Source organism: Macrosteles quadrilineatus, unplaced genomic scaffold (assembly GCF_028750875.1).
Source record: "Macrosteles quadrilineatus isolate MER2022 unplaced genomic scaffold, UCM_ALF_1.0 Scaffold_6__1_contigs__length_79288215, whole genome shotgun sequence".
NCBI lineage: Eukaryota > Metazoa > Arthropoda > Insecta > Hemiptera > Cicadellidae > Macrosteles > Macrosteles quadrilineatus.
In genome coordinates, this window is record NW_026542599.1 from 62778958 (window position 1) to 62802411 (window position 23454).

The 23454-nt window shown below is 36.0% G+C and overlaps 1 protein-coding gene across 6 annotated transcripts in view; it reads left to right on the forward strand.

The window, feature by feature from the left end:
- The window catches only part of LOC128996302 (myosin-IIIb-like), a 127414-nt gene that overhangs the window by 90332 nt on the left and 13628 nt on the right, over nucleotides 1-23454 (forward strand). For all 6 annotated transcript variants that reach the window (XM_054421539.1, XM_054421540.1, XM_054421536.1 and 3 more), the window contains 14 exons: nucleotides 2702-2877; nucleotides 9718-9822; nucleotides 10570-10746; nucleotides 13264-13353; nucleotides 13763-13969; nucleotides 15227-15391; nucleotides 15956-16072; nucleotides 17021-17209; nucleotides 18210-18412; nucleotides 18907-19051; nucleotides 19773-19965; nucleotides 21221-21425; nucleotides 22481-22625; nucleotides 23157-23307. In XM_054421539.1, the coding sequence (XP_054277514.1) occupies nucleotides 2702-2877; nucleotides 9718-9822; nucleotides 10570-10746; nucleotides 13264-13353; nucleotides 13763-13969; nucleotides 15227-15391; nucleotides 15956-16072; nucleotides 17021-17209; nucleotides 18210-18412; nucleotides 18907-19051; nucleotides 19773-19965; nucleotides 21221-21425; nucleotides 22481-22625; nucleotides 23157-23307 (2268 nt within the window). The remainder of the gene's footprint in view (nucleotides 1-2701; nucleotides 2878-9717; nucleotides 9823-10569; nucleotides 10747-13263; nucleotides 13354-13762; nucleotides 13970-15226; nucleotides 15392-15955; nucleotides 16073-17020; nucleotides 17210-18209; nucleotides 18413-18906; nucleotides 19052-19772; nucleotides 19966-21220; nucleotides 21426-22480; nucleotides 22626-23156; nucleotides 23308-23454) is intronic.

Here is a 23454-nt window from a genome sequence, read left to right on the forward strand (position 1 = left end):
TTTTTCATCGAAAGACGCATCTTCAAGACAGTACTGCAGTACGTTAATCAATGTTTCACCTTCACCCTACCACGGCACAATCATTGACCATTCCACAACATTACTCTATGGGCGGTACTCTATGTCCAGAGAAGCGAGTAAATACTTGACGCGCACGCTATCTATGGTGAAATTAAACAACCATTACAACATTACTGTACTGGCGTGAGGTGCCGCTCTGAAGTACACGGTATTTGTTAAATTTCAAGCTACATTGAGCTGTGATCTGTGATAGATAGCCCGTGGTGGTCGGCGTCTTGCTCTAAACTGTGTAATATGATATGCGTGAAAGTAAGATAACTAACTGAGTTAGGTTCATCATTATGGTTAAAATGGAATCATTAATGTTAGGTACTAGTAGACATTCAAATTATTAGGAGAAACTGCTTTTACTCAAATAGTGCATAGCCTCTATTAGTGTGATACTGAGGAAATCCAATTTGTATACACTAAAAAATGTTTTGTGTTATCCCAGTTTCAAGAACTTAAATTACATCAATATCCTTTTATTTGCCTGAGTTCTTGAGGTGATAGTTTTTATACACCCAGTACAAAAGCTGGCGAAATGTATTTGGTGAATGCAAATGATACAAACTATTAGCTCAAGAACGCAGGCGACAACAGTAGGCCTAAATTTGATCACCAGCACATTTTTTTTACACAGTAAAGTGACTCTTTTCGACCCGAGCTCAAGTTATACGATCGATGCGAAGACGAGGTCAGAAAATTAACGAGGGTTGAAAAGACAATTTTTGCCCGTCTGATGAATTTATATGTTTCGTCATATTGCAACCAACTAATCAACTAAGTTAGAAAACGAAAATACTTTGCATTTAAAGATAACCAATAAACACGACATTCGAATTGTTTTCAGTTTTGCTATGCAGACAAGCAATAAACTACAACCGATTGAATCAATCGATACATAATTTCGATACTTGTGATTGCTTACAATCGACAGCCAAATTTACCAATGTACCGGCACTTTAATTAGGTTTGTTTGATCTATTTTATATCCATTGTCATCCAGTATTAATAATTATCCATACGCCACTAATTGCCTATAATGTAATCAAATATAAAGCTGTTTCCTGGGTTAAAAAAATATTGTACTCAATGAAGTTTTTATGATGATTGTCTATTAGTTTTACCACCTTTTTAAAAGCTCATGGTCGTTTGCTAGTTAGGCATTAATTTTGTTCAAATGAGTACCTTCTAACATGTACATCATTTTATGGCTGTTGCTATGAAAAAAAGAAAAATAATAATAATAATAATGATCTAATTTAGACGAACTGGACAAAGAGATATATAGCCATTGACTATAACTACGTAAATATTGAGTATATATAGTCTATGATAAAGCCTATATATCACGAGCAAGTTCAAGTTTGTTCGCGCCTTCAATGTCGGATGCAATATAGCTACACAAGTGTACTGCAAACAGCATGAGTGTAAACTTGGGCACTCTTCAATGTAGAAAAAACGTAGCTATGCTATTTTAGATTTAATGTTTTTTATTTAATTACAATTGCTGTACCACTATTTATAAGGTTTATAAGGTATTCCATGTAAGATTTTCCATAAATATGTTATATTTTTAATATTTAGCCTACCCTGTATGAATAGTTTCGATTTTAGTTATTTTCCTAAGGAAATCTTTATAAAAACTGTCTATAAAGGAATATTGTTACTTGTTTGTGTAAAGGTTTAATCAAAAGGTTGGAAGTTAGTTGTTAGTTTTACAGGGAGCTACTATACCATAATAAACAACTAAACGGTATCAGCAAACTGACATATACTTTCTCCCATAAGCTTGTGAACAACATTTGTCATTGGTAAGAGGTGGGAGTAACTATGATATTTTATAAGGATAAATCACAAAAGTTGCAATAACGTTTGAACCGTAATTGTTACAGCAATGGGATTGCACTATTTTTGTTTAGAATTATCTGTACCGTATAGCACATTAATTTGAATCAAAACCTGCTTTTTTCCTAAAATCCGATATTTTGTTACTTCATGGGTGTTTCATGGGAAATAACATAAGTTACAATAACTTTTAAACGGTACGTTTACGGAAATGAGATCTGTAACATTTTGTTCAAAATTTTAAGGACCATAACAAAAAACTAATTACATTTTAGGAACGTAAATGTTACAGCAGATTACTTTAAAACAATTATAAAACAACTAAACTAGAAGATCTAAATAAAATTTCAGTACATAACATTTTAGGAACGACATTCTTTTACAACTCTGTAAAATGAATGAAAACAATGCCCTCTTTTGAAGACAATGGCCACTTGACCATTCTTTGCTAACAACAAGATGGATTGTTCATTCAAGTTCACTACTAGAAACATCTGTGCTGTTAAATAGTTCAGACGCTGTTTCTGTTTGTTTTCTATTTAATTCAAGCTCTTTTCTCCACTCCCCCCGGGCTCACACCTTTATCTGTCAGGAACTTTTCTGAACTCGATTTCGAGCCTTAAATGCCTCAGACACTGAATCCAAATTTAATTTGTTATCGGGTTATCAATAAATGATAGTACCTTACGAACCAAAAAACCTAAAAACGTCAATGACTATGAAAAACACAAAGCAAAATCGCACACAAAATTATTACCGTAGTAGGTTTACTGATGATATTTGTTGACAGGTGATCGCTGTGCTATCAAGATATTGGAGAATGTGGCAGAGAACATTGAGGAGATTGAGGAAGAGTACTTGGTGTTGAGAGATCTGAGTCTACATCCCAACATACCTAGCTTCAAGGGACTTTACCTAAAGAGAGGTTCACTGCCTGAGGAGGACCAGCTATGGTTTGTCATGGAGGTAAGTTTTAGTTCATTACTGGACAGCTGTTTAAAAACTTCAGACATTGCGGAGTTAAAGTAGACATAGAGAAAAATTAGTACGAATACCTTTTGGAGGTGATAGTGGGGAGAGTGGAACCTTTGGCGACTGAGATTTTAAATTAGTTTAATAATTATAACGTTGAATATGGTGTACACAGCGGTTAATTTGATTTTGCCATACCTTTTATGATTTCAATAATTACTGGATGAACCCAGTGCTCGATTCGATTTGTGGGGAAACGAGGTGGAGTTCTGGTACTTCTCTTTTAGAATAGGTACAAACCAAATTAAATAAATGTTACAGTTCTGGCACTTCATTTTTTACAAATCGAGCACTGCATGACCCTAATGCTTTTTTTGAACAAACTTAAAATTATTTCTGTTAGGTGAAACTTACAATCATTTCAGAAAATCTTTGAAGTTCCAAGAGCCATTTTTAGATTATCCGAACTTTGGTAGCCAAACCTCAGTGTTCATCCAGTAAAACTAATCTACCGCAAGGATACTGGATACAGAGCAGATTACATAATGTTAGTGTAAAATGCAAGTTCTTCATGGGCCTATATACTATTGTCTCACTACACTGAAATAACTCCATATTACTCAGTTGTGAAACTGTCAAATCAAATACATTGATAATGTCCCTACTGGCTCCTTTTTTATGCCGTGAAATTATTTGTCTGAATGAACACCCTTAGGAATCCCCTGTAATACACTGTAATATTGTTTATGAGAGATAGAAAGATTTTACATTTTAGTTAAAAAAGAGTGCTAAATAAGCTAAAAGTTAGGTAAATGTAAAAATATGGGAATGTTGCTGGAAGTCAACAGTCCCGGAAGATCAAATAATTTATACCTGTGCCGCTAGGTCAAAAACTACAATGTTTGCAGTGTCTGTAGATCAAAAGTCCCAGTAAGTCAAATAATAAAGTCCGAGCTAAAAACGTGGTCTATGTTAAAGCAATTGACTTATTGGGAATTTGACCTAATGCAACAGCAGTTTTAATATAACAAAATACGGTAAAATACAAGTTCAGTTTCGCTGAGTCAACAGTGCCGGAAGATCAAAAGCAATAAAAGTGAACGTCGATTCAGTGTAAAGTAGACCTCCTGCAACGCTTACTACACCAACAAAACTCGCTTTTAGTTACTTCGTGTTTTGTCATAATTAGAATAGAGCTAAAATTATCATATTTGGTACATAGCTTATCTATTAATGCTTCTTGCCAACTGTTTGGTCAACACTGTAAATAGGTATAGCCTTTCGTCAAAATTTGTGGCATAAAATACCCGCAAGGACGATCTGAAAATTTCTGGTTATTATATACGTTTTTAAAAGGAGATCCATTGAATTGTAGAACTATTTTATGAGTTATAATGTAGTCTACATATAAACTGTGTAAATGTATTACGCCTCGGAAGGGTTGAAACCTGTCCAAACTATCATTTATACTATTAAAACGTAAATGGGGGTTTTTCACGATTCTGAATCAACCAGACAATGGATTTTCAATAGTTTTGTGTTGAAAGAAAGACAATTTTGAGAACTAGGGAATTTCAAAGCCATAACTTAAAATTAGTGTCCCAGTTTTTTATAAATTAAGTTTTAGTTTTTAAAACGTCTAGCAGCCGATGCTAACCTTCTCCAATAAGTCAATGCTTCTAGCTAGCTTTTAGTACAATATAATTTGCTTAACATAACAGCTGTAACATTCAGCATTTGTGACACAAATTCAGCATTTGGAAGAAAATTCAAATACATACTTATGGTTGGCTTATTTATACTATGTGTAATGCTGACCATTGATACATTTAATTCTTCGGTACGAGGATGGCGGATTAATTAAATATGCATAGTAAAATACAGTAGTAGGATGTTCAAATTATTTTTTAAAGTATTCTTTGTAATCATCGATTTGTTTTAGTCCAATATAATTTGTTTTAACTAACAGCTGGTTGAATGTGCTATGTATACTTATAAAAAGCAAAGCCCTCACTGACACACTCACTCTCACTCACTCATCATCACTAATTCTCCCACTTCCCATTTACCTAGGAGGCTGAAATTCGATACACCGATTCTTTGGGCATTAAATAGGAAAACTAAGTAATTTTTATTATGATAGGGCATTCGAGCTTCGCCCCAGTGGCTCTGGAGTTTCCATGTTAACCTTATGATTTTTCATATTTAAAAGGAATTAATGAATCTTAACAGCTGTGTCAATTAAACAATTTATGACAACAGCTAATTTGCAACCAAAAGCTGAGTGAGCGTTTCGAACGAACTTCAACCAGGACGTGATTGAGCCATGCGAACGAGCTCATCTTGAAAATTAATTAGTTAAACGGGGCAAAGCCAGCGGGTACAGTTAGTTATTCTAGAATTATTAGGTTTTTAGCGAATTTCGCATGTAGGGAATAAGCTATTACTGTAGTACTCATGGCAACACCTGGACCCGGGACCGATGTAATTTTTCGTTTTGAGTCCCTAGAGGCCAAAAACACCATCCGTTCAAATTCATATATACAGGGTGATCAACTCAAGGTGGCCACCATTGGGAAATCGGAAACGGTAAGAATTAGAGAAAACTTTAAATGGGGGACATTCCTTTATTTTTGTGGCAGTTAAAAATGTGATTTTAGTTTTTTTATCATGTTTTCGGATAGAATATGCAGTTAAACCCACTAGTTTAGGAGTACAATGGAAAAATGACTTGCGGTGTACATTTTACATCATGTAGCTCCTAAACGAGTAAGTTTAGAGCAAAATTGCAAAAAGTAAATTAGTCTTAGAATTGCATCTACATTCCTTAAAGACTATAAAATAAAACGTTTTCCACTTTTCAAGTTTGCCACCATTTTTTAAATAATATAATTCATATTTTTAATGAGTTTTATGGTCCTTTTGGAATGTGGATGCAATTGTTAGACTTTTTTACTCTTCGCATTTTTGCTATAAACTTACTTGTTTATGAGCTACATGATGTAAAATGTATACCGGAAGTCATTTTTCCATAGGCTGTAACTCCTAAACGAGTGGGTTTATCGAAAAAATGTCGTGGGTAAAAAAGTTTTTAAATTGCCTATTCTATCAGAAAACATGATAAAATAAAGGGTGTTCCATAAGAAATTTCAAATTTGGCCGCCATTTTGGAAAATGGCGGCTGAATTTCAAAAAAACTAGATACAGTAGTCATCACTCTATGCGACATATTCTAACCAGAAAATTGTAATCGTATGATTCTAAAAGCATTGGTAGGATTGCAAAGTACTACATACAAACATCATTTCAAGGGTAATAACAGTCACAATTTACGCTGACTTTAAAAGAGTCAACTAAACTATTATACTAATGGACACACAACTAAATGGAACAACTAATGGAAATTCTCACGATGTACATTCGTTCGATATAAGCATTGAGTATACACGTCAGTACATACGTGTATAAGTTTACCCAATGATATAAGCAACGGTTCTTGCAATTTATTGCTTATTGTTTTTTAGAGTTGTTTTCGGACTTACTCTGTTTTCGGATTTACTCACACTCGTATAAGGTTTTCCACGTTTGTCATTGATAATGTAGCCATGTTGCTTTGAAATGGCGACCATACAAATGTATGCATTTTAAGCCAAGTATGAATGGAGATGAGTGTGGGATGAGTGGAGCGATCTTGTTGTCCTGTTTGTGACTAAGGCCGACATAATCCTTAGACACAGCTGTTAATTAATAGTGCATACAGTCAATTAATAGCAGCAGAGGTCAAGTTTGGTATCAAATTAAAGGTTTTATTCATAAAAATACATTGCCGCAAACTAGGGATGGACGGGATTGAATTTTTAGTTCGGGACGGGACGGGACGGGATTTTTATTTCCTTCCCGATTTTCGGGACGGGACGGGACGGGATTTTTTTCTGTGCATAAAAAGAAAGTACTGTATTGCAGTTACCAAAAAAGACATACGAAATCAATTTTTACCATTTGTGGCAATGATCTATAAAAACCAAAAAATGGGTAACAATTTACAGGTACCTATAGAAACTTGTGACTCGCGGTTCACGGGGTGATCGTCTATATGACTCACGGTCACGGCGCGATCGTCGTCATGACTCGCGGTCACGGCGAGATCGTCGGTATGACTCCGCGGTCACGGGGTTATCGTCTGTATGACTCAGGGTCACGGCGCGATCGTCGTCATGACTCGCGGTCACGGCGCGATCCTCGGTATGACTCCGCGGTCACGGGGTGATCGTCTGTATGACTCACGGTCACGGCGCGATCGTCGTCATGACTCGCGGTCACGGCGCGATCGTCGGTATGACTCCGCGGTCACGGCGCGATCGTCGGTATGACTCCGCGGTCACGGGGTTATCGTCGGTATGACTCCACGGTCACGGCACGATCGTCGTCATGACTCGCGGTCACGGCGCGATCGTCGGTATGACTCCGCGGTCACGGCGCGATCGTCGGTATGACTCCGCGGTCACGGGCTTATCGTCGGTATGACTCCACGGTCACGGCGCGATCGTCGTCATGACTCGCGGTCACGGCGCGATCGTCGATATGACTCACGGTCACGGCGCAATCGTCAGCATGACTCGCGGTCACGGGGCGATCGTCGTCATGACCCGCGGTCACGGCACGATCGTCGTCATGACTCGCGGTCACGGGGTTATCGTCGGTATGACCCCACGGTCACGGCGCGATCGTCGTCATGACCCGCGGTCACGGCGCAATCGTGGGTATGACTCGCGGTCACGGCGCGATCGTCGGTATGACTCGCGGTCACAACGTGATCGTCGGTATGACTCGTGGTCACAGCGCGATCGTCGTTATCACTCCGCGGTCACGGCGTGACTGTCGGTATGACTCCGCGGTCACAGCCCGATCATCGTTATGACTCGCGGTCACGGTGCGATCGTCGGTCCAATAATCGCGGCTACGGCGCGATCATCGTTATGACTCCGCGGTCACGGCGTAATCGTCGAAATGACTTCGGGTCCTGCGTTCGCGGACCTATCGCTCGCAATAACGGCGTTATCGGCACTCGCGAAGCGGAAAAATCGCCGACGATCGGACCAAATCCCGTCCCGAAAAATTCCCGAGTTTAATGTAATCCCGTCCCGATAATCGGGAATATTTTTTTCCCGAAAAATTCCCGAAATTTCGGGACCCGTCCATCCCTACCGCAAACCCAAACTAAAACGATGATGATGATAATAACGTTAATGATGTCGCTAAAACGTATCGTTTGAAATTTAACAGCTGAAAATAAGTGAAATAGAAAAGGTTTTGGTTAAATCCATCAAATTGTAATTGGACACTAGTAAATACTAGTGCACTTGTTGCTACCTCCCCCCTTCGGTTTCATGTATTCCTCTCAATCAGTTCAAACGTAGGAGGATTAAACATTAATGTTACCTAATTAATGTTAAATCCTCCTAGATTCAAACCTGAAACACCCAGATCGAAACTCGCCGGTTGTTATTTTACCATCGCCTTTTTTTAAATATATTTTTCAAAAAAGAAAGATTATATTGATATACTTTGGATTTTAAAAATGTTAACGTTTAAATTTTGCTAAAGATTTATGGTGATACGTAAATATTGTGGTGTAGTAAAGTATATTATATTGTAGTTAAGTGTTAAATTTTGAAATTTTAGGGTGAATCGAGATGAATCTTTTTTTATAATATGGGTCTCTCTTACCTTAACATACATACCAAGTTTCATAAACATCGGTTGGAAAAGTGCAAAGATAAATATTTGTATGTAAAAAATACAAAATGGTGGATATCTGGTTAACGAAACGATTTTGGAAAAAATGTTATCCTTGATTTTCTGTTTATTTTGACCCAAGGAATTACTAGGTAAAGTATCTCCCCGCTTATTTTTAACACCCTGTTTATGATGTATTCTTATAAGTGAAAAATGTAAGCTGGTAATACAGAAAGATGTTTTATAAATAATATGAATGTACTGGTGATCTGTATATTCATCTTTTTCTTGTTCTTAGAACTGTAAATTAAAAGTCCACTCAGCAGTCGCATCGTACGATGTAGTTTTCCATGCGTTGCAAAATGCTAAATTTGCCGTCCTCTTCAACCCAAGTTATCTATTGAACCACTGATTGTAAAAAATTCAAAAAAATATATTTTACGCATCACACTTTTGGCTACAACTTTGCCCCAGACAAAACCTCTCTAACCCAAAACAAAAAAAAATCTCGCATGCTAACTTTTTCATGTTAGAAATCACGATTTAAAACTATTTCACCATACATATCAATTTTTATTAATTAGATCGGTAAATAGTTTAAAGTTCCAACAAAATAGTCATGGAGTAGGACTAACCAAGAAGCTCTGTGCCAATTTTAAAAATTTTAGCACAACTTTAAGTACACCAAAACACGAAATTATTGAAGTCATGCTTCGACAGGACTATCGTTGTTTTTAACAGATTATACTTTTGACCTTCCGGCACTGTTGACTCAGCGAAACTGAACTTATATTTTATCTTATTTCGTTATATTAAAACTGCTGTTGCATTAGGTCAAATTCCCAATAAGTCAATTACTTTAACATAGACCACGTTTTTAGCTTGGACTGTACTATTTGACTTACTGGGATTTTTGATCTACAGACACTGCAAACATTGTAGTTTTTGACCTAGCGGCACAGGTATAAATAATTTGACCTTCCGGGACTGTTGACTTTCTGCAACGCGTCCAAAAATATTTAATTGTAACCAATTCCATTTAAATTGAAGTTACTACAGTGCCCATAATACAATCGTATATTTCTGTTATTTTTACAGCTTTGCACCGGGGGCTCAGTAACAGATCTTGTCCAAGGGCTCAAGAAGAGAGGAGAAAACTTGAATGAAGAGCAAATTGCTTACATCTTACGGGAAACTGTTGAGGTATGTTTTGGTCAAAGTGTAGTTTTTAAAAATTATTGACTTCCTACGCTTTTTTATAAAACCTTAAAATTATTACTTTGCCAATATACCACTTTCCACAGTCAAAAACATGTGATGACTTTTTCTACTACAATGCAAATTTACTATAATGCAGATTTTTGAATTCTTGCATTACCGGTACCTTTTTTTGCACAATGAAAATAAGGAAAACAATACACATAAGAGTTTTTAAGTGAATTTTATGATATTGCTCAGCTACGCTCTCTGCTTCACTCTAGCCTTGCCGCTCCACTATGTTTACACTATGGCAGGTGCGAAAAGTTTGGTCTCACAGGGCCCCACACCTCCAAGCCAACGCCTAAACTGGGTGGGAAAAACCAAAAATAAAAAAAATTCTACCAATTTTGGGAAAAGAAGAAGAGGGGAGTGTTAATACTAATATTATAGCATTTAGATTTTGTTAGTTCTGTTTGGATACTTTTTTTAGTAAGGGGCCCCCTTTTGTATGGGTACATTGCCCCCCCCCCCTCCTGCACCCCCCAAGACTGGCTCTGCGTACTGGTAACCGAAGATATACTTGAAAGCTGAATATATTGTGCACTTTTTGCAATTGTGCAAATTTGTTGAAATTGATTTGAATAAAGTCTAACTTAGGTGTTAAGTTTGATTTCCCCGACTCATTTAACATTATAAATTCATCGTATCATATATTGCAAAAACATAGAGTAATAAAATGAAACATTGCAGGCGCTAGTCTATCTCCATGACAACCATTGTATGCATCGAGACATCAAAGGTCACAACATCCTACTAACGGAGGAGGCTCAAGTGAAGCTCGTAGACTTTGGTGTGTCGTCACACCTTGCGGCAACCCTGGGTAGACGGAACACTTCTGTGGGAACACCATACTGGATGGCTCCCGAAGTAACTAGACTGATTATATTTTTATTTTCATTTTGATGTTATTTGTTAATCTTTGCGATTGGCGTTTTAAATGTTTTTTTAAGGAACACTTTAAACGCTGGTCTTTTTACATGATGTAAACTTTTGTTGGAAAGCATCATTAATGGCTCAGTGAAAAATGGCATCTGGGTCAGATAACAATCTTGTTTGGAATTGAACCAGTTACCTTCAGATTTTGAGGAAAGCACTATAACCACTCGGCTACACAGACAATTAGTTTGAGGATTTTGTGAGTATAGCAGGCCTACCTGAATGGGAAATAGTCCACTCTGGCACAAGAAACACACGACTTTACATTGTATTGTCTGGATAACAAAGTTTTTCCAGTACTCACTACTCACCTTTAAATGTTGAAGTTTGCTGAATCAATTCCAAACCATGACGTCATTGGGTCAATTTGCTTTCAAGTCAAGCAAAAAGTCATTGTTACATATAGTAAGCGAGACAAACGTTTAGAATGTTTTCTTACAGAAAGGGTAAAATATTGCAATGGGATGGATAAACAGAAACAAAATAAAATACAAATACCCCCGCCGCAGCAAACCTGCAGACTAAGCGAATTTCCATTTGACTGATTGGATTTACACTGAAATGTCTACTTAAAAATATAACATTTATTCTTGATTTAAATAGAATTAGTTTAACAAGTACTTAGGTTTGCTGCATCAGGGAGGATAAAACTGTTTTTTTTTGTAAAATGTGAATAGTTAGTAAGAAATAAAAACATTTTCCAAATTTGATCAAAATATGTTCACAAATAAGCAAACTACAACAGTTTACTTATTCTCCATAAGAATAACATGGGAATTTTAAATTTACAATTTTTTGGAATTTTCTCCGTAACCATTAGGCGCATAACAACGCTTCAATATACTAAATTATTTGTTTTTTTAAGCTCTACAAAATGGTTTGGAAAGAAATTGCTAAATTTTATGTTTTTTGGGTCAAAAATGGGAAAAACCTATTTTTACCCCATAAAACCCCCCGTAAACCTCCGTTCCCATGGTCCGATCATGCTGGATCGCGAACTCGTTCTAATAAACGTACGTTTACACGTTTGTACCAAATTTCATCAAAATCGGATCATTTTTGCTCGAGTTATCGTGCTGACGGACACATATATATATATATATATATATATATATATATATATATATATATATATATATATATATATATAAATATATATATATATATATATATATAAATATATATATATATATATGAATTTGAACGGATGGTGTTTTTGGCCTCTAGGGACCTCAAAACGAAAAAAAAAATCGGTCCCGCGTCCAGGTCTTACCATGAGTACTACGGTAATAGCTTATTCCCTATATGGGAAATTCGCTAAAAGGTTTTATGTTTCGCCGTCACTGGCAGCATTTACCACCAAAGATGGTTTGAGTTTAGGATATGTTCTGGTCCAGTTATGAGAGCTAGAGTTCTTTTCCATTCAATTAATGTCTTATTGAATGCTGAGATATTTCTTGTACTTATGCCTTTAAAGTGTATGTGTTGGAAATAACCATTTTTTGATTTTACCTTTTCTATCTCCATTTGGTCTGAGCTTTTCCCAGCACTTTCAATCATGTAGAGAGAGTTTCGCTAAAAGTAGTCTGTAGATCCTAGGGTCCTTAAAGGTTTATAGGGAATTATAAAGGTGGGTTTAGATTTAAAAGTGTGGACCACAGGAAGATTTTGGTTGTCAAGTTTGAGTTTGTTCTACCAGTCATAGTAACTTTATACCTTCATTATTCCTCTTCTGCCAATCATCATTTGAATCTTAAAACATGTGATTACCACTAGTATAATGTCTCCTGAAAAACGGTGATGTTTGTTAAAAGGAGTAGAGTGTTCCTACATTATCACTTACGTAATAGGGTTTTCACCACACTATGATGTTTTTGGCTGTATTACATACGTTAATTGATTGATGTCGGTAAAAGCTGAAAGTTACGTTTTGCTGGCCATGCCAGCTGTCATCGTAATTTGGGGACCGAGCAGGTTTTTACAGGCCGGGGCCGCAAAATCAGCCGCTTACTTACTTAAAACATGAATGCATTTTAAATACGCAATCAAAATCCATAGCAATGCAATAGAATTGTGTTATTGTCACCGTTGCCTAGCAACTATTTATTTTTGCTGATTCCTCAAATTATTTCTTCACATAACCTTAAAGTTGTAGTTCTGTTGACCATCAGTGTGCATTATTATAGTGGTGAATAGAGGTAATAGGGTGAAGTGTGGTGAAAAATAGCGTTCGTACCACGGACCGAATTGATTTTGCAGCTCTCGATGGATTTAAGTTCTCGACTTCGTCTCGAACTTAAAAACTATCTCGAGCCGGCAAAACCTCATTTTCGACCCTAGGTACGAAATATACTATTGTGATGTTAGACCGGTGCAAAACCATCATTTTTACTTTTGTTTATTTCATTGAAAGATTATGGACTGAACTAAACTTTGTTCGCTTTTCAGGTAATAGCCTGTGAGCAACAGCTGGACTCGTGGTATGATGCTCGCTGCGACATCTGGTCTCTTGGCATCACTGCTATTGAACTGGCGCAGGTATGTTTCTTTATTGCATTCTATTTCGTAAGAGTTTTATGTACTTTTGTAGAATGGAATGGTGCTGTCAGATTATTTGGTCAACATTATCAATGGAAATACCTTGAGTGGTGAACATTTTCTTTACACTCATAATTAGTTATGAATGGAAATATTATGGATGAACAAAATGCAAAATTCGCTTCACTTTGGTCACTGCGTACAACAAGACAATGAATGACACCATTTGGCTTAAACCGTGGAAAAAGTCATGTAATTGTTTGAGTACACCTAAACACCCTTCACTCCTAGTGCAACTTTTCTATGTCCTAACACATTATGGAGACCTTAATTTACGTAAAACCCATCGTATCTACATTTTGTATAAACATACTGTACGATATGTAATTTGCCAACTTTTGTCCCCCAGGGTGATCCCCCACTAAGTGACCTACACCCGATGAGAGCGCTGTTCCAAATACCTCGCAATCCCCCACCCCAGCTGGAGCGGACTGATTGTCCCCTACTCGCAGACTTTGTGGCAGAACTACTTGTCAAGGACTTGGAGCAACGACCTTTTGCCAAAGAGGTGCTGCGACATCCACTGATGAAGAAGGGTGCTGTTTGTGCAGCCAAGGTGTGCTAATTAATTGTACATATTGTTACAGGTGTTTTGGTATTTGTCTTGGATGTGATACTAAAACTAGGACAACTTCAAGATTCAAGATTCAAATAGTCTTTATTCAATATATAACATATATAAAACATACATGTATCTGAATAGAGTCAAAATCTATATACAAATCATACACATTAAACATATATCTACGCAAATGTCCATTATGAAAAATAAATGGAAATTCAAATGAAATATTTTTTTATCTACAAATTCTTGTAATGAATAAAAAGGATTTTTGATTAAGAAATCTTTTAAAAGTTTTTTGAATTTTTTGAAATTTGTCTCCTGCCAACAATTTCAATCCTGCATAGGTGGTTTTCTTTGTATAATATTCTAATTTATGCTGAGGCAATCTAATTTTTAACCTAGTATTATAGCTATGCCCGGGATTGGAGGGTGTTGTTAGTTCACTTTGTTTCAAAAAGATTATGTTTTCAAGAATATATAAATTACACACAGTTAAAATGTCCAATTTATGAAAAAGATTCTTCACTGAGATGGTTTTCCGTAATTTCATAATAGTGCAAATTGCTCTTTTTTGCTGTTTAAGTACTTTATCAAGATTTGATTTTGTTGTTCCACCATAGACTGTGATTCCGTATGAAATGTGGGATTGAACTAATGAATAATAAATAATTTTTAAAGTTTCCAAATCACAGACTTAAAGAGGTTGGATGGACTGCTAGTCTAGTGGTGAGCATGAGAAATGAGTTTGATCCTCAGAAACTCCACAAAAACTTTAGGCTTTAAGACTTATTTTGTTAATGCGTTTGGAGTTTATTTCAAACAAAATACAACTGGCATAAAAATATTGCTTGTCAAGCATAATAACTGAATTTGCTGACAAAATCTTGTAATTTAGACGACATGCAAGAATGGTGGTCCAAGAAAGAATAATAGTTTTTTATAAGTTAGACTACACAGCGCCACCTAGTTTAGGCTAATGGGAGAATATGAAAAACGTCAACCACCCCCCCCCCCCCCCCCCCCGATATGGAGGAGGAAAAAAGATTGGATAATCTGAAAGAGATTGTCATATTTCGATAAATCTTATTATGTTTTATGCCACTCCTTATTACATTTAAAGTAGAAGAAGTGGAATTATACATTGTTTTATGGAAACAAAGTCATAACCTCCAAACTGTATCAATTAATAATTACGGAAAGTAAATAAAATTAATTAATTAATAATTAACCTACTATGTCTTTTTTCAGGTGAAAACTGTTCTTCAAGCAGAAATCAAAAGGCAAAGAGTGAGTGGGCGATGTCATAGACAGCCTGAAGTAACAACAAAACATGGCAAACTAAAAACTGATCGGAAACAGATGGCAAGAAAAATGTATGTGGACGATTTGGCAGCACTTGACATTCTGACTGAGGTATGCATACAGCTTGGATGGTAAATCTAATTTATGTTAAATAAGGTGTAGCATACTGTCTTTCAAAAATACTTTGGGGCGATTCAATTTACAAGATCGGGTTTACTGCTCAAGCATTATCTTTTACACCACATGAGACTTGAGCCAAAGAGTTTGCTTAGCAAAGCAAGATCTGTTCCTGTTAAACACAGATTTCAAAACAGACGCATTGCGATTAAGTATACTGGTACCAGTAGCTCTAAAATAGAGGATTAACAGCATTTAAAATATTTAAGTTATTCTTTGGTCAATTTGAAGTTCTTAGCATGCTACATAACTTTAGCCAAGACTAGCAATTTTTTATACTCCTAATAAGATCAGTGGAAATAATTTTTTTTCTTTGGCGGCCACAGTTGGTAACCTTGAGGACAAGTATCTAATTTTGAACCTTAACTGGTACTTTGAAAAATAAAATGTCAGTGTTATGTTACCTTTTATTCTATAAGCTTCTGGACTTCAATTTTCCCCTGGGTAGATAGCTAAACCACCCCAGTGATTGTTTCAATAGTTTTTTGGCATTTCCAGGACTCTATAGTGGAGCAACTTCAGCAGAGGTATGAGATGAACCAGATCTACACCTACATTGGTGACATCCTGGTGGCTGTCAACCCATTCACTGACCTGGGCATGTACTCCCCAAAGGTTAGTTTATGAGGATCAGTTTTGTCTATCGGTAATGTTTTAGGAGGTTAGCGACGTCTAGTTTTCCTTTGCCTGTTCTTGCAAAGAACATATGACAAGCAAAGCAAGGTTATACAAATTACTGGGTTCAAAATGACATAACAAGCTTGTACATGTTGGTATCCCTGTTTTCTTTACTTCATTGCCAATCAGCAGATGTACATTGTTGCAACTATGTATATTGATGTTTAGTGTTATCGGGAATTTATTGTAAATAAGACAACATATGGTGTTTCCCAAGCTCGAAGAGTTAAAAGAATACATAAAAAAAATCATTGGTTTTATGCCAAGAAAGTTCGGAAAGTTAAAAACTAAGTTTCCAGATGTGATTTGAGTAACTAATAAATTATTATTGACTGGTAAAAATTTAAGGAAACCTGATCCATAGTAAATAAAAAATTTAAAAAAAAACCATCAATCTACAACACACTATATTTGAGCTTGTGAAAACATTATATTGAGTCTTGCTTACAATAAATTCACAAAAACACTAAACCTCATTGATAACTATGCAACAATGCATATCAGCTGACCAACAATGAAGAATACAGGGATACCAAAGCCTGTTTTGTCATTAAACATTTCCTCACAGTAAGGTACTTGTAATTTGTGTTGCATTAAAAAAACCCCTTGTATGACTAGGGGACGAGTTATTGTTTACGATTAGATAGTTTTATTAGGTTAAACAAGGTTTTAATCTACTGAAATAACAAGAAACAAACTGTAAACAAAAAGACAATTCTATTGGCATTGTTTCTTGTGTCAGCAACAGACTGAACTAACAATAATATTGTCTTCAGCTGATCCATAATGATGAAAAATCTACTGAGGGAGTATCTTTAATCTATTTCAATACTATGATAATATTAACACAGAGTATGATGATTCATTCTGCATTCCTACCACCAGGAACAGAAGAGGTACTGTGGACAGTCTCGCAGTTCCAATCCGCCTCACATATTCGCTGTAGCAGACGCAGCTTACCAGGCTCTGATGCACCAGAGGCACAGTCAGAGTATAGTGATAAGTGGTGAGAGTGGCGCAGGCAAGACTGAGAGCGGCAACTTGCTGCTCAAACAGCTGGTATTCCTTGGAAAAGTGAGTCACACGATGGATATTATTTTTTTTAACAAGAAATAGTTTTGAAACTAGTACCTTTTGTGTTTTGGTTAAACACATTTCAAATACTAATCAGGATTTTTTAATTAGTCATTGAGTGCTTTAAAATCTGTGTGCTTTGTTTAAAAGCACAAGAAAGACTCCCTTTTAGTTTTTAAGAATACAAAAAAACACTTATAACATGTAAAAAAACGTTTATCTACTATGATACCTGTATTAGAGATTGAGTAATCTATAAATCTTGTTCTTATGGTTTAAAAAAATGTCAATCAATTATTTTTTTTTTTATAACCAACCTAACTACCAAATTAACCTAATAACCTAAATTTTATATACACATTAGGAAAAAAGGAATAGGTATACATATATATAGGTCTGAGAAACGTGTTCTAGGGAGTGTGTAGTAATTAATTTAAATTTAAACAGTAATTGGAATTTCTATGCCATTGTTTTATAGCTATTTACATTACAAGTGTAGTAAGAGTGTTTTTACATCACACAGGTGAATGTTGTGTGCATAATTCTCCTAAGTGATGTTAACAATCTCTTGCGTAACGTGTAACTTACAAGATTTTACCTGACCCGTCAATATACAGGAGGTTACGAACAATATTTTTCATTATCCATTTCACTCATCTTCTAACAGTAATGTTCATTAACAAAAGCAAGGTTAGGAAAATTCTTCAAAGCATAACAATAAAATTCAAGCGCACAGCTGATTTCTAGAGTTGAACGTCGTTGGCTCCATAGAGGTTATATTTTTTAAGTTAAGCACTCAATGTTATTTAAATGGGTTTCATTACCTCACCGAGTGAGTTTTTTCAACCTTACATCACTCGTGAAGTAAAGAAGTTGTATACATCACGCTTGGGATAGGGAAGTTTAACATGGCGGGTTAGGTAAAATCCTTTACCATCTTGATGGAAATATACCAAACTAACTCTCTAACATTCCCTCACTTAACCTAACCTGTCTTCAGGCCCCCAACCGAGACTTGGAAGCTCGTATCCTACAAGTGAACCCGATCATGGAAGCGTTTGGCAATGCTCAGACTGGCATCAACGCCAACTCCTCTAGGTTCGGCAAGTTCCTAGAGTTGAGCATGACTCGTGGAGGCCGAGTAACAGGTGCCAGACTATCAGTGTACCTACTGGAGCAGTCCAGGGTGGCTCAACAGATGACGTGAGTGTTCACCTTTCATTTTCGTAGGTATTAATGGTTTCAAGTGTTTAAGGAAATATTTATCTTGTTTCAAAGTTATTATTTTTTTAGAGTGGGTTTGCTCCCTTCTACGTATGAAAATAGTTGCATGTGTTAATTTTTGTATGGTTAGTAAAATTAGTTCATATAAATTACCTGTAAAATATTAAACAAGCTTCATGTGTGTTTTTAAATCATGTGGAAACTATTTATTTACCAATGCCCAATAATTTAAAACCCTTATTTTTTATTCTCCAAAACATTTTATACTTTCTGATTGGGGACTAATTGGTTTTCTCACTGTTGTCAACATTAAAATAATGTATACGTAAAGTAGTTAGAAACTATGAAAAATGTCAATTATAAGATACATTTTTTCTTTAATTGAATTCAAAATATATACTGGTATTGTACAGAGCAAGATATTCTGCAATGTAAAATTAATAAATGAAACTAAAGCTTCACAATGATTGCAGTAATGAGAAGAACTTCCATGTGTTCTACTACCTTTACGATGGACTACACAATGACGGCAGACTTGGAGAGTTCCACTTAGATCCGACTTTGAGACAGCAACACAACTTCTTGACTGCTGATAGCCAGGATGTACTTAGTAGACAGGTAAATGGAAATTTAAATTTTACAAATAAGATACTCCTTGTTGCTGCAAACCTGGATACTAAGGGTATTACAGTTAATTGTTGATTCCTAAATGTAGTTGAATTATTTAGGTTTAGATATTTACTTTTAAAAGGCCCTCCTTAAAACTACGGTATGGATGTTCACAGAGTAAAAACCAAAAAGTAATACATGGGTTGCAAATTTCATTTACGCATAAGCCGAGTGAGACTGTAGATAAATATATACCGATGCTTGATGTGAAATCTGTCCATGCATACCTTCAATTTGAAACATCAATCATAAAAATCAGTCGGGTAAAAGAGCCAGACAAACTTGGAAAAGAAGAACAATTTTTTAAATGAATAAAGACTTGCAAACAAACTGTCAACGAAAGATGTTTTTGACATCTGAGATGCTAAATACCCCTGCCGTAGCAAACCTGCAGACTAAGCAAATTTCCATTTACATGGATTAATTTTCACAAAAATATTTTCCTAAAATAGTCACTTTTATTTTCTATTTAAATTACATTAATTTTAATGAGTACTTGAAATGGCCCCCCAAACAACATTGGGGGATGGTCACCTCTGATGAAAAATTCACTAAAAAGAGTACAGAAGTTCTGAATGAAGTTTTTTTCATGAAGATTATGGTAATTACTGCTCTATCAAGGTTCCACATTATTAACGTTTAAAACAAATATTATTTCACTATGTTTTAGAACAATGTTCAAAAGTTCAAAGAGCTCAAGTCAGCATTTGAGGTTGTGGGCTTCCGAGATGGTGAGGTGAACTCTATCTACCGTGTGATGGCTGGCATTCTACACCTCGGAGATATTGAGTTCGGAGAAGTGGTCTCTGACGACAACACTGACAACAAGAGTAGAGTAATAGATCTGGCTCCACTGCATAGAGGTAAATTGATTGTCTGCAATTAAATAATATGTTCATTTAAAAACATTTTTTCACCAGGCTAAGACCAACGCAAAAACAATTGTTTATGGCCTCGTATAAGTTATTTTACATACAATACAATAAGTTTTTTTTCTGTAACATCCCTTTTTTTCAGCTGTCCTATTTATCCGATTAGTGCTTTGCCCTACTATAGTTCGGCCGCTTACAAAGCGACCTCCTCCAGCATTGGTTTAGCATTAGCTACGCGTCGTTTTCTATGCGGCCGAATTATAGCATTTGATTTTTTGCTTAAGTTTCCTTTTCAAAGATGCTGACTAGCTTTCTTCATAATGGTTTGAAAAGGAACAGCTGATCCTTCAGTTGAATTGTAACCACAGTCAGATCGTACAGACAAACCAGTTATGAAAATGGATTTTTCATCACTCCTCACCGAAAGTAACTATTTTCGATAACAGCTGACATCAATGAAAGTAGCCGTTTCCCAAGCTCTAATTTAGGGCGAGGGAAAATCGATCAGCTGATTTTCCCTCGCTCTAAATTTACTTTCCCTCGCTCTCAATTAGTTTTCCATTTATTCACTACGCGCGGTAGTGTTTTGTTAAGGTTTAACTTAATGATTTAAATCAGCTGTATGTATTGTTCAAAATCGTTTTATTCTTTTATTTTGAAGTATTGAGAAATGTACAAAGGTTTCCTTTAGAATATTTTATTTTATTTTTATGTTTTAAAAATCAAACAAAAACGAACATAGGTTTACTTTTAGAAGATTTTATTTTATTTTTATGTTTAAACAAATTGTTTGATAGATAATTATTGTAATATTACTGAGGTCTGCTATTCTGTGTTTGTGTATTATTGCGTCGTGATGAAAAGTATCGTTCATAACTCGTACCGAAAGTTATTACCCGGTACTTGCTCCATTATTCCCGTCCTCGGCTTCGCCTCGTACGTGAAATTGGGATTCCCTGTGTATTCGGCTTCGCCTCACACAAAAACTTGAGCGCGCGCCGGAAAGTGCCACTTTCGGTCCTAGTAATGAAATATACTATTAAATTGCCTTCTTTTTTGATAATTTTATGTCACAACAACTATCATAGTAAAGGAACTTTCCTCGATACCACACTCTGTGATCGGCTCATTCATTTTCTTTTTTAATAAGATATTGTTCACAGCTGGTCTAGCTACATTGGCACAAAAAATCGATGGTATGACGTACTCAACAGAATATTATTACATGTGGCATGTGTCTGTCCAGCGTCCAGCCTGTTGGGTATAGAAGCCTGCGACCTTCTGGAGTGTCTGACAGCCAACAGTGTGGTGACCCGTGGGGAGACCATCACTAGGAACAACTCTGTAGTGGAGGCTGTGGCTACTAGAGATGCAATGGCTAAGGCTCTGTACAGCAGACTGTTTGATTGGCTGGTCAACTGTGTCAACAGTCTATTGTGCTTCAGCACAAGGTGAGTACAGCCTTTACAAAATTAGCTTTAATCCTTTGGCAGAGGAGTGTTTCGGAGTGGGAATAACATTGGCAATAGCTTGGTAATGATAGTTTAGCGTTTTATTACTTTTTTACCTTTTCAGCCTTTTTAGATTTTTTAAATGTATAAAATCTAGAATATTGATTGCTGTTGATCCACACAATTCAGATATAGGTAAAGACAACATAAACGGTTACAATCTACAGCTAGTGTCCTGCAACAATGTAATTGATGGTACAATGATCAACTTTTACAGACTATTACCATTGACTATTGGATGGTAATAGTAGGTCTGTAGGTGGCTCACATCAACTACGACGATTTTGATAAAAAATCTAGCTACAAATTTAACATGGGGATGGAATGTCTAGCTATTACCTGTTAACAGCTGCGGATAACAACATTCAGCAGAAGTAAAAATTAAATATTGAGGGGAGGGATGAAATGGAACAATATCTTTAGAAAGAGACATTTTACAACTTTTGACTGTTTTGCTTGGCAAAATATCCAGACCTATACTATGATTTTAAATTATATAAAATGAATAACAATGATATATTGTTTTTATTTAAGTTTGTAACTTATATAAATAAAATCCCTGACCATCCACACACAAGTACAGTAGACTCCCTCTTATCCGGACACCTTTTAACCGGACATCGGTTTAACCGGAATACACTCGGTGGAGATGACATCTCTTTAACCGAACAATTTTTATCAGCACATCGGTTTAACCGGGCTAGATCGGCAGGAAGTGGGCGGTACTGAAACGACTGTTCTCGTGGGAAAGATTTGAGACCAGTGATCACGTGGCTAAATACAATGCTCTCCTAAATTTAAGTCAAATACTGTATACAGTATGCATTAAAACGGTCCGTTTTAATGAGTTTTTGGGGACGTCGGTTTAACCGGAAAAACCGTTATCCGGACTGGTCTCGGTCCCGAGGAGTCCGGATAAGAGGGAGTCTCTGTATACACATTTTTTGCTGAGTATGATTTGGAAATACATAAGTAAATGTACGTTTTTGTCACAGAGGTGAACAGCTGGTTGTTGGTATCCTGGATATATTTGGTTTTGAGAACTTTGCTCACAATTCCTTTGAACAACTCTGCATCAACATAGCCAATGAGCAGATCCAATACTACTTCAATCAGCACATCTTCACGTGGGAGCAACAGGTAGGTTCGAACAGTTTATCATCTGATTGAGCAAACTTAATTACTCAAAAGGAATTTTAACTCAGCATTTACGTATTTACTATGGTGGAGAACAATCAATATTTACTTTTAAAAGACCCTCTTTAAAACAATAAAGGAAGTTCACAGAGTAAGACCAGGGAGGATTTTACAAATAAATATGTCTGTGTTTGTCCTGTGGCTGATCTACTTTAGTGTCAAAATTTCAGCCTGGTAGGTTCATTATGTTGCATTAACAGTTAGATACACAGACATAAAACACATCTTCTTAATAAATTCAATAAAATCATTGTTTGAATGAGTACTGCTGCTATCCTGAATTTTCTTTTTTATTTAGTTTATAATTGATATCACATGTACCTTAGAAGTATGCTGATGTCAAATATTCATTGATCTATGTCCATGCATACACCCACTGATCAGGAACATTTTGGAAGATATGATATAAACTGAATAATGTTTTAAATGATGTTAATTCTAAGATAAGATTCATGCTCTTTTGTTATCCAACAGGAGTACATGGCGGAAGGTATTCCTGTAGACTTAGTGGAGTTTACAGACAATCGTCCAGTCCTGGACATGTTATTGTCGCGACCACTCGGATTGTTGGCTTTGTTGGATGAAGAAAGCAGATTCCCTCGGTCCAACGATCGATCTCTTATTGGTTAGTTGGTTTGTGTACACAGTTTAGGAATGTGTTGAATTACTAATCATAAAAAATTTGCTGTGTTTATGTGGAGTTTTCCAATTTGTAAATCTATAATTAAATCAATCTTTGGTCAGATTACACTTGAAGTTTTTTTTACTTATA